Genomic DNA, 12,559 nt, shown 5'->3' with positions numbered 1-12,559 from the left:
AGTAGCTAGAATCCTATATCAGACAAAAATGAGACAACATAACTGTCCCAGAGCTCCAACTCCTGGACTCCTCAGTTCCCAGACATTTACAGACAGTTGTTAAAAGCGGAGGGGATGCTGCACAGTGGCAAGCATAGCCCTGTCCCAATTTCCTTGAGAAGTGTTGCTGCCAGAGAATTCAAGATGAGATAGCAATTTTCATGAATAGTAGATATTTCTCACCTTCAACATTTGATACGTTATTCAACCGTGAATTAAACACCGGTTTACTTTTCTGGAACTGGGGGGTGTACACACGTAAAAACAAACAAAAAAGCAGAGAAAAGGCCTACTTTTCTTCTACCAGGTTCAATTTATCCATTTTGCAAAGTAAAATGAATGTTTTGTCAGCAGGCAGAGCCAAATTTCAGCCAGCGTGATACAGTGCGACACTGGTCTAAGTGGCAGCCTGGTATGATATCCGCATCTCTGAGTAAACCCTCACCCTCTCCCAGTGAATACCCCAAGACGTTCTACAATATTTATTCCAGGGGCAGCCGCTGATTTGATTAAGCACTTTGTGTAGATTACTAATTCGTTCATACACGGTTCACTTGCTGTGAGCTGGAAGTACGACACATCGAATTTTACGCCGGTAACGAAGATTGAAAGGCAAGCCTGTGCTAACAAGGCCCATAAACACAAGGGATGGAGGGTAAAGGGAGGGGGGGGGTCCACACATGGGCAACTGCAAAGCCAGCCTCTTCATTTCATACGTCCCTACAGTATAGTAACACACACACACACAAACACACACATCACTGTATACAGTCACAAAGGCATAAATGTAAGAGCAAAAGAAACCACAAAAAAAAGCATTTTATCCCTCAAAGTAACTACACTTTTCACACCTAAATGTGGAGAAATCACACAAGAAATTCATCAACACCCAATAAAAACAAAAAGACAGACGAACACAGTCACACCACACCCACCATCACACCTACGTGCAGACTCAGAACCCCACCTCACAGCCACGCACGTGCACGCAGACACATTATACTCCCAAAACATAATCACCCATGGAAAAACAGAAGGAGAGACAATCACCGTCTCCCCTTCTCACTCACACACTCTCGCACACATCCGAGTTAAAGTTGAGAAGAGGGAGAGGCGTGCGGGGAGCCGATTTGTCCAGATGGCTGGCTGAGTATGAAACATGGCAGAGAGGAGAGAGATGTAACGTCCCTCCGTTCTCACATCTTATCACATTAATACTCCACCACTCCACTTAAACAGCCTCCCTGAAACTGAAATTGACCATCAATGCGGTGTCATGTTAAATTAATATTGCCATCCACATAGGGGCGATGTGGCTCCCTCACATCCCAGATGAGACGGGGAATGACTAATTCATTTCCTGAGAGAAGAGCTGAACCTCGTGCGATGTTTCACAACACACTCGTGCTCACACACAACATGATGTCTTAAGTCTTGCACATGTCACCCACTCCCGCCGAAGCCTTTACCTTCAAGGAAAAGAAAACAGAACCCGACCAAAAAATGCATGCATTCTCTAAGTGGTCGTGAAGCTTATTCGAATCTTCATCCTCGTTTTCAACCATTTCAGCCCACAGGCTGGATCTAGTTTGCTTCAAAAGGTGTGACTCAAGGCACAGGTAACACGGTGCCACAAGTCCCAGATATATGATGAAACTTGATCTTTTACGGAAAAGTTTCACCTGTTCCTGTCGGCAGCGAAGTGTGAAGAGTGCACGAGCAGGAGCACAGGGAGAGAAAAGCACTCCTCGCTGTGTCGCAGCCGTAAAGTTTGCAAGAATCTGTGAAATGTTCCCAAAGCCAACAAACGTTTGAAACATGTCGCTGCGTTTTCTTTTCTTTAAAAAAAGAAAAAACGACAACACGCAAGTACTTTAGTGCACTTCCATGGTGTCTTCTGTTGGAAGATAAACAAAAGGCACAATAAAAAGAAAGCTGAAATAGCCTTTAACCCATTATGTGGGTCAAGCTCCCAAACATCCTTCAGTTCTAATGATGCAGCTTGATAGCATCTGTCAATAAACCCCCACCGGTGGACTTTTTCAACCCCCCACTAGCTGTAAAACCTGTTAGACACCTGTTAGCGAATGTAGACCTGATGATACCAACAAGGTTATTTAACCAAACCTCAGAGATTCCTCCAGACCCTCGGTGGCTATCATACATCCGTTTTCACAAGCTGTGCAGGACTCACCGCGATGAGACTCAGCTTCATGTGTGAAGTGTTTTCCCTTAAAAAGCCACAAACTTCAGATACTTGCATCGATGCTTGATTCTCAACTGTCAGACGTTACGTAACGTGTTCAGCTACCTTAGGTTGGCAACAGCTCTGTATGTATGAATTTGCCTCATTTGGAATTTAATGAATTGGATTTGATTGGATTATGACTGTATTACAATAAATTGGACTCTAACTGGCTTGAATATTTGAAGTGCCCTGAGATGGCATTTGTTGGGATTTGGCGCTGTAGAAATTAAACTGAAACGTGCTTTATTTGTACTTTTTCCCAGAGAATGCTGGGAAGGATGAACCGATACACGGCGCCACAATCGGACTGAACCCTTCCTCTTCCCGGCAGATGTGCTCACGCTGTGGTGATGATGCACGAGTCCTCCGCAGGACACACCTGCCACGACCATTTAAGCTGCACATTTTAACAACAGTAGTGACTTAGTCCACAGTTGGAAGGAGACCAAAGTTGGTCCAAACAGTTTAATTTGGTTAAATCAAGCTCTGTTTGAGCCTTTAATGGGATTCATTTGAGCTGACCAGAGATCTTCTTTTTTTTTTTTTTTTATTTCTTGGGTGATTGTTTTAATCATTTGTATGTGGCTGAGTGGTTAATTACACATTCGATCGTGATGTGACAAACTAAAAATGATAGTTTATTTCTGCTTTACTCAGACTTTGAGGAGGAAGGAAACTGTTTTTTTTGCCTTGGAACCGGTTATGACAACGGCTCACATCCGACTTACGTTAATATCAATAACAATTCTGCTGAAGCACTTTTGTCAGTTCTAGGTTGGGTTTGGAAATCAAAGTATAACTGATTAAGGTTAGAAACTGAGCATGGTTAGGGCTGACACGCATTCATTTTGCAATGCAACCATCCTCCTAACGGATGCCATTTTGACACTTGACATGAAAAAGCTTTGACTGCACGAGGTCGCGCGTTCTTTGGACTTAATTACAGGTCATTATTGGCCGAGTTGTTGTTTTTGGGGACCAGTCTCTGTGTTAGTTGTGCTATAATATAACAGATAAGTTAAGTTCTTACTATTAATCCTTTAAAATCCCTCTGGTGACCGGCAGGGTTTAACGTTCTCAGAAAACCTTTTGGTTTAAATTTTACATTTACATTTTGTGTACAGACAGACAGACAGGTAGGTGTGTGTGTGTGTGTGTGTGTTCTACACATGTAAATACCACAATTTACAACTTCCCCAAATTGTAAAGAAAGTGTTGTACACATCCAGATGTTTACTGCTCCTCACTCTATGAAAAAGCATTTCAAAGGATCTGGACTTACTTAAAGTTCAAATTTCAAAGAAAACTTTGGTAACTTTAGGGGACTTTAACAGGTCATACTGTTTAAATCATTTCCACTGACATTAGTAATGTATAAAATGTGTTTTAATTCTAAAATACCCAGAGACAAGGCAGACCTTTGGACCAAATGTTATTCTACTTCTCAGTTCTTGCTCCAAACACTCATTGCACCCTGTGCGTTAACATAGGAGCCTGGCACGTCTCTCCGTCCCTCTGGGGCTCAGTCTGAGGTCAGACAGCCCACTCCAGGGTGAAAGAGTTCCAGCTGCACCCTCACCGGCAGAACGCAAGCATGTGCACGACTTTCCTTTAAGGGACAACTGACAAATCTGCGAGCAGCCTCGCGCTACCATCCCCCGATTTCACTGATTAATCAAGTGAATAAAAAACTAGGTCTTAATTAAAAGGATCTGGACAAGCTCCCAGCTCCGGAACTGGCAGACCCCCGACCGTGCTGCCCTGCAAACAAACTCTGAGAGTCAATGAGCACAATATGAAAGGTAAATAATTCAGTGTGATGAGGGACCTTAGCCGTAACAACAACTGGCGTGTGTTTTCCAAATGATGAGAAACGAGCGCTTTCGGCTTAACGAAAAAAAAAAAAAAAAAAAGCATAAATGAAAAATTTAATCTCATCAACGAGAACACGGCTATCACATGAAACGAGGTAAGCCAGTGCGAGGCGCCACACTGCGCCCTTGACTTGATGCCATCTGTTGAGACCTCAGTGTCACTGCTTTCATTTTCTAAAGTAACACGAAGAAGAAAGTGACCTCAAAACTCAGGAATTATGACAGGGTAAAAATTATGAATACGTACAGACGGAGCATTAATAAGAAGAGAGCGGGGCTAAACGTTAATCATTAAGATTTCCAACCTCCGATTCTCACAGCTTTAAACTATTTGAGTTTGCCAATGAGAAATCGGGACTTTGGCACACAAGGTGACAGGCGCACATGCCAGAGCATAAAGTAGGAGAAAAATACCCTGTCTGTAACATTTGATAAACTGTAAAAGTCCAATACTGTACTTCCACTAAGTGAACAGCATGTCAGCATATTTTACTGCAGCATAATTTCCACCCTTCTTCTCTGAAATTAATGTATGGGCATATGGTGACATAATAGGCAAAAATCAGCACATGCTCAATACTACAGACGATGGGGACACTGTCCCTGGGTTTTCTGACAAGGGCTACATGACAAAGCTCACATGCTCGGTCAAAACATCCACTGCCTCAATGTAGTAACCTTCCAACTTCCACTCGCATTAAGAGGAGATCTCTTACGCACACAAAGACACGAACAATCGCGTTGACGCAGTAAGTACGGAGCATGGACTTCAATTAAAGTCCCATTAAAGTTTAGGCTGAAAGGGGGATGGACCATAGGAGGCAGAGAGGGGCATTTATTGATGGCGCCCTCACATCTCGTTCCCGCATTAAGTTGATTTTAAAAGCAATTAATACACACGGTCAGGGAAAAGTAATGGAGCGCCCCGTGTTCTTAACCTGCCGGACATTTCCCAGCCGAAGCCCTGACCAGCGCAGCCCTGCTTTGCATTATAAATGACAAGATAAATCCTAATGGATTGAGGATAATCAGCTAGCCATGAAGGCTGACATATACACACATTCACTTTGGTATACCAGCGCTCACACACACATATGCACAAACACGGACATACAGACACAAGGGAAATTAAAGGCTTTGAATACGTCTGCATTGATTATTTTAAATTATTAGCCCACCTCTCTTTGGACCTCCAATGCTTTTAGCCTAAGCTTTAACACATTTACAGAGACTTATTGACTATAATTACAACTGAGTCTTGGTAATGGACACATCAATTATGAGTCGCACATGTCTCTGACCAAGCGTTGCTCAGGAAATCCCAATCTGGGGTCCATTAGCGTCTCTCCTGCTAGTCTGAAGCTCAATCAGTCTTTACCTTCACCTCTACTAAAGGAGCTATTACCTGGCTGAGGTAGATAGTAGCCTTAACATTAGCCTGAGCTGCCAAGGAAGCGGCTGCATCTCCCCATTAAATACTGCGGTACCCTAAAAACAAAGGCCTAATAGCTGAGAGATTATTCTTAGTGTTCTTCAGTATTTGGGGTAAAACATGTTGATCCCATGTGCTTTTAAGACTTCCTGAGGACCACAAATCCCAGGTTTATCAATTTATGCAAAAACAAACTGCAAAGTATAGGTGTTAATGTGTTTTCAACAAAACTTTACTTCTCGATGAAAATAAGATGATAAATGACCAAGTCAAGAAACTTAACTATGTGTTAGTATGTTAATTCAAACATTTGCACTGGTATATACTTTAAATAAATAAAGCATGATAAACACCTCCCTGATACCGCGTTGTCCTGTGGTGTTTTAACAAACTCGTGGTGTTCTGTAGGTGCTCCATTAATCTGTCTTTATTTTATGCTTAATGGAAATTACTTGGAGCTGCTTTTACAGGGAAATAGATTTCAGGGGCGGAAAGATGCTGTAAATACGCGTCTGAGACGCAGAAAGTGAAAGGGAGCCGAAGAGTAAACTAAGGCCAGAGCTACGTACCGGTGTGGGTGCGAATGTGTGCCAGGAAGGCCATGGAGTTGCTGCTCTTGCACACCTTGCCGCAGTATTTACACACACTGCCCTGGTTCTCCTCGCGCTCGCGGTTTATCTGCTCCGTGTCCTCCAGCACGTACTTGTTCACCTCCCTGAGGAGCTCCTCGTGTTTCTCCTTGATGTGAAAAAACAAGTCCTGCTCCGTCTCAAAGCGGTCGGTGCATTTCACGCACTTGAAGCTGGCGCCCCCCTCTGGCAGCTCCTCCACGCTGTTCTGCTCGTTGCGCAGGTGGGCGGCGCTGGTGAGGTGCTGGTGCAGGTTGCTCTCGGTGTAGAACGACTTGCCGCACACAAGACAGTGAAAGTGCCTCTCTTTGGACGGGTGCTTCATTGAGATGTGGACGTTGAGGCCACTGATGCCATCCGCCATGAAGCCGCAGTCCTCGCAGCGAATGCGAGAACTGCTCCCTTTGGCTTCCTCCCTCGTCTTCGCTTCCTTGGGCTTGAGCTTTCTCACATAAGCAGAGCCGGGGGACATGAACCCAGAGGGTGACCCTGCAGTCAAACATATGACAGAGGACTCACTTTCCAGAGGCAGATTTTCCTGCTCAGCCAGGGCCTTTACAGATACGATAGAGGCATCAAACGGAGGAGCTCTGGACATTTGCGTGTCAACAACCATCACATTTGCCTTCAAGTGTTCATCTCCCGTCGGTTTATCCCTTTCCTCCTGCAGTTCTTCCGAGCCCTGCTGGGGTTCCGACAGCGCCGCATGCTCAGTTGTCTGGTTGGTGGGATCTGGTTCACTGCCAACAGAAGATGTAATGGTCTTTGCTTGCTTCTCATCTTCACTGCCAGCCACAACGACCACAGCACCACCAGCCTCTGTGGTGACGGAGGATTCAGAGGAATTCTGGATCTCCGTCACTTGACTGTCACTGGAAGGAGACCCAGACACGTCGGTGGGGTTCGGGCGTTCATGGTCAGGGTTGGCGTTTTCCCCAGGAGGGTCACTGATCTTCTGCTTTAATGGGACTTCCAACGCTTTTTGTCCTTGGCTTCCCTGAGATCCCAGGTATCTCTGGCTTTTCTGCTTATGCTTCTCTGTGCTGGCATGGCGATACATTTCCCTGCTTGTTACAGCATAGTAGCCACATGCCAAGCAGACGTACTCAAAATCTTTGGTGTGCTTTCTCTTGACATGAAGATGGAGCGAAGGGATCGACTGGGCAACAAAGTCGCAGAGGGTGCACGCATTAATAGAGTCATATTTACCTTTTTGCTCACAGGTGTCTGACTGAGTCTGCTCTTCTTCTTTGTGTTCTTCAACTAAAGTGTTGTCAGATTCTTCTTTTGCGGAGGCGGTGGTGTTTGAGGCAGGTGTACTTGTGGATTCTGGCAATGATGCACTTATGTGAGCAGTAGCTGGGTTCTTACTCACACCCTCTTGCACTCGTTTAACATGTTTCTTGGTGAAGCAATGGCGATCCATGTCTCCTTTGGTCACACAGCTGTAGTTGCACAGAGTGCAGCTGTAGCCATAATCTTTGCTGTGTTTACGGCGAACGTGCACATTGAGGTTGGTAGCGTTGGACACGACCAGGCCACAGTATCCACAGGTTGTAGTAGAGCCTTGCTTTGGTCTTCCCCTTTTCTTCCTGGGAGGTCCTAGCTCTACATCTTCCTCCTCTGCCAGCTCAGAGTTGTCACCCTCTGCCGTCTCATTGGTTTCCGGTTTACCTTCTTTCGAAGCAGCTTTTCCTTCTCCTCCCGGGATCTGATCAATTTCACCTGTATCGGCGCCATCTCCAGCACGGTCCCTGCTTACGCTCTCGACACACTCTTCGAACGAGGATGACTCCGTGCCCTTCTTCCCTTTCTGCTGCTGCAAGTGGCCGTCCGAGGACAAGTGAGCATCCATCCACTCAGATGTGGCCGCAAAAAAGTTACACAATTTGCAGCGGTACCACTCCAGGTCCGGGTGTTTGACACGAGCGTGCCTCTCCAGCACGGCAGCGGTGCTGACCCTGAAATCACAGTTTGCGCACTTCAGATGGAACCTGCTGAGAGCACGTTTGGGCGCCAGTCGTGTTGGTGTTATATTTCCAATGTCGCCTTGGTCCTCAGACTCCTCCTGTTCATCCATGTTCTCATCAGCCTCAACTAAAAGACATTCAAAGATACACGTTAATAGCTCTATATTGAAGATGCTGACATTTTTTAAATCAATCAAATCAGAATCATACTAGCTTTAAATCACGAGCTCTACAGATGAGTCACACGTTTTGCTGAGGATATCGAGGGATTTAAAAAAATTTATTTATTCAAATTTTGGGACGTGGACTTTAACGGTCAAATCGGAGCGGGAGAATAGGAAATACTCACATGAGAATGGGACATCTTTGGCGTGGTATCTCTGGACGTGAACATCAAGAGGAGACTTGTCCCTAAACTCTTGCCCACAGTAATTGCAGGAATAAATAACCTTAGGTTTCGGGATTCGTTTGCTCACTCTTCGCTCTTGGGTGAGGATCAGCTCATCCTGATCTAACTGCTGCTTGTCTGGTACCTTTTGCCTTTTAGTTATACTCCTTACATTCATGCCATTGTCACTTGCTGCTGATTTCCGCTCATCAACGTCTGAGCTCTGCCTTTTTTTTGCTTCCGTATCTTTTTCTGTCTTCGACTTCACGACTGTCTCCAGTTGGATTTCGGCTGCACTGACCTCAGAGACATTCTGACTTTTCTCTGGAGATTTGGGGGTTTTATCAGAGTTCTTTCCGTGCTTTCGTGCATAGTGAATCTTCAGTGACCTCGGGTGCTTGGCTGAAAAGCCACAAACAGCACACAGGTTATCCCCATCTTCAGGTGCAGACTCTGGCAACGGCCTCTGGGTGACTGCTTCACCTGCTACATCAGGCTCACCTGCGCCACCGAGCGAGGCTCCTGTGGTTTCCTCCACCTCTGCATCATCTGACGGCCCCCTCCCACTGGTGTCATTTTCAGGCCCTTTGTGCTCAACAACCTCGTCTCCTAATTCCAGCGTTTTATCCATGACATAATCCGCTATGATTCTGCTCGCCACCTAAGCTAATTGCTATCGTCAAAACTGGATCAAAATCCTGTGGAAAAGGGCAAAAAAATACAAACAGAACTTAGGGTTTGCCAGGTTTGATTGTCTAAATTTGTCACAAGTCAGTGTGTATCACTATTTATCTAACCCCAACCCCATGAAGAGATCCACTTACTGAGCAGCTGACCAAGGACAAGTAAATATCGCCATCTAGTGCCTCTAGACTCTAACTGTTAGTTAAAGCACGGCAACTTAAAAACTGCTTTTATCTTAAGGAAATACCACAAACAAGCCCAGCTAAGTCAGTCTTTTAATAGAGCATACACTATGTGATATAATCAATTATGAATAATAATTCTGAACAAACTGTAGTGTTTTTTTTTATTTTTATTTTAAACGACAAATGATGAAAATGACCACTCACTATAGTGTACCATATTTAGATTTCCTGAATTTTCCAGAGTTATTATCTGTATAATTTGCAGAGAGGAAACACACGGTATAATACTGCTGCAGTATCATAAAATCCAAAACTGTATATTCTTACAAAACTATGATTTTCAAGTTCAAGTGTAGGATAACTGAGCTTTGATAGAAGTAAAAACAACAGGTTAGACGGACAATAAAAATAACCATGTGTGAAGTCTCTTATTGATAACATTCAATTAAAAAAATGTGCCACAAACAGCCCTCTGCAGATGCTGTCAGGTCTCATCCGACCACAGAGGGCCCTGAACTGTTCAGCGGGCTTCTTTTTAACTTCTTTGGCAAAGTTTAACCTCACAATGTTGTGTCGTGTGTGCAGCACGTCTTGTGTTTTGTTGCCTTCTGCTGCTGCTGTCTGTAAGAGATTCCACATTCTGCATTCTCACCGTTTCAGGTATTTATTACATGGTGGATCCGGGGTTTTCAGGAGGGTATTTTTAAACCTCGGTTCATCAAATTAGCTTCAATCAGAAACTGAATGTGTGGTGACTAGTTGCACTGAGGTTGTACATTCGGGGAACTATTTTAGGTGTGGCCCATCTAGCTCGTTTGTCCTTACACAACTGCCCATCCTATCTGATGGCGGTGATGATGCATCACTTAGGTCTGCAATGACCATTTAACTCCCAATAACCCTCTTGAACAGTTTTCATCATCTAGCCAACTGACTTTCTGCTTTAAAAAGTTAGTGAAGGATCGTATTGTTTTCCTTAAAGCAATAATTTTGATTTTTCTACCTACAAAATCATCAAGTGATTACTATATTCGGGTGCATGTGATATCGCAAGAAAACTTCTGTACAGAGAGGTTTTGCAGGGCAAAATGTCTGGTGCTTTTTGTACTCTTTTGCTTGATCAGTTGCAGTTTTACTGCAGTTACACATTACGGCTAAGTGTATACACTGTTAAAATCTCTGTGCAGAGGTTGTCTTTGCCCAACTCTATAAGAATTCTCCCTCAAACCTTTTCATTGAGCTCAACAAGAACAAGTAAGACAGTCATCTATTTTTCGTTTGCTTTGTTTGTACCATTAAGCTGCAGTTCAAGCATATTTTATCAGTGTTCATTACATTTCAGTGGCCCCTTGAAACACACTTGTGCTATCGGAAAAGTACTTGTGTATTTGGTTGTGCTTCCTGTAATCACTTTTCGACTTAAGGTGTTATTTGAAAGAAAGTTGACATTTAAAAAAAAGTAACTTTTGATTGTATGATCCACTAGTCACAAAAGTGATATATGGTTAGTTTCGTCAAATGATGCCTTTATCTAACTTTGAGAGTCTGCTATCGCCGACTACCTCATGTACATTTTTACTGAAGATTAACTGAAGCAGTCGCATGTTCTAAACATGACACTTCAATTGACATATTTTCAATTGAATTTGTGGTTGAAATTCAGAGTAATATACAAGACATTTACTAAATGTCAAAATGACTTGAGAGCGGTCATAGTCCACAGCGGGGGTTACAGGTTTCTGAGCAGCAGCAAATACTGTCGGCTGAGACTACATTCGCAGGTGGAAAACGAAGGCTCAGTATACATCGTGCGTAAGTGAGCGACGACTTCAAAAGACCTTGTACACAATTTTGCAACACTACAGACTTCCTCATTTGACTACTGACTATTTGGTTGGCTTTCGAGCGTTTTGGTAAACCCTGTCAAACGCTAGCGTAAAAGTAACGTTAAAGTTAGCCGAAGAGGTTGAAACAGCACGCTAGAAACCGCACCGTTCATGAAAAACGTCCAACGCAGGAGTGCATATCGCATCAAAACTCTTGCACTGCGTACACGATTTTGTGCAACCCGATACGAGTCAGCTCATGAAGATGTGATGCCGCCACTGTGTAAAGCTGCTAACTTGCTAACTAGCGACATGTTCCCCAATCTTATTTTGACATACGCGTAGCGCGTCCAATTAAATTACGCCATTAGCCGTGGAAGCCAATCGCAGTGAGACTGAGGCGGATCTAGAACGCTCCAAGCCTTGGAAAACGACGGCAGCACAGTGGCCCAAAAAGGAGGCTAACGTCGACCTCTGAAACAGTGCTCTTTACTGCCCAAACCGTACTCGATACACGACACTTAGTTTAGTACTGTTTAGTTGAACACAATTGGAAGAAAAAAATGTTAGCACAAAGAAACATCAATGTGACTTACCCATTATTATAGGAGTATTTCCTCCGTCCGCGCTTTTTTGATGCTAGACACAAATGGCGTACCGTAGCGTGAACCTTGCGTCACAGAACGCTAGGCGGCCTTTTTTTCTACATCAGCTGATTAGACCACATGGTGCATTACGGTTCCGTGGGAAAAATGAAATTTCGAAAAATGGTTACATATGGGACTCGTTACAGAAAGCTGTGGGTGAACATTTTGTCTGTGTTTTCTCTGTAACTTGATGGCATAATGATATTTAACAGGTCTATTTGGTAAGTGATGCATCTAATCATTTACACAGGAACACAAGCAAGTAATAGGAGCCATCAGGAGGAGTTATATTTAGATATTTAAGAATTATATTTCTGCCTGTCTTTCCCTGAATATATGGCAGCTAAAATAGGAGATAAGAACTTCCGTGTGAGATTAAATTAGTATTTCAACTGAGGAATGTAGGCTCCTGGCATAGGCTACAGCATAACTAAATATTAGGCTACATGTCAGAAGTATTGGTAAAAAATTTAAATTCAACTTAGAGACTTTTTATTTAGCTTGAAGTAGCAATATACATGTACAGTATATATCTTAGAAGCTGCACCAAATGATTAACAAGATGTGTTGGAATTATTCCTAAAGGTTTGTTCATGAAACGTAAAACAAGAAAGAAAGGGGAGGCAGACTTCACACT

The 12,559-nt window shown here is 43.7% G+C and overlaps 1 protein-coding gene across 1 annotated transcript in view; it reads right to left on the bottom strand.

Moving 5' to 3' along the window:
• The window catches only part of znf407 (zinc finger protein 407), a 139,912-nt gene extending 127,963 nt beyond the window's left edge, over positions 1-11,949 (bottom strand). The window contains exons 1-3 of the mRNA XM_072394749.1: positions 11,872-11,949; positions 8,542-9,278; positions 6,163-8,319 (exon numbers count right to left, since the gene is read on the bottom strand). Of these exons, the coding sequence (XP_072250850.1) occupies positions 6,163-8,319; positions 8,542-9,211 (2,827 nt within the window). The 5' untranslated portion in view covers positions 9,212-9,278; positions 11,872-11,949. The remainder of the gene's footprint in view (positions 1-6,162; positions 8,320-8,541; positions 9,279-11,871) is intronic.
• Positions 11,950-12,559: the final 610 nt, after the last annotated feature.

This window comes from Leuresthes tenuis, unplaced genomic scaffold (assembly GCF_036924035.1).
Source record: "Leuresthes tenuis unplaced genomic scaffold, fLeuTen1.0.hap1 SCAF_10, whole genome shotgun sequence".
NCBI lineage: Eukaryota > Metazoa > Chordata > Actinopteri > Atheriniformes > Atherinopsidae > Leuresthes > Leuresthes tenuis.
This window is presented reverse-complemented; position numbering and strand designations above follow the sequence as displayed.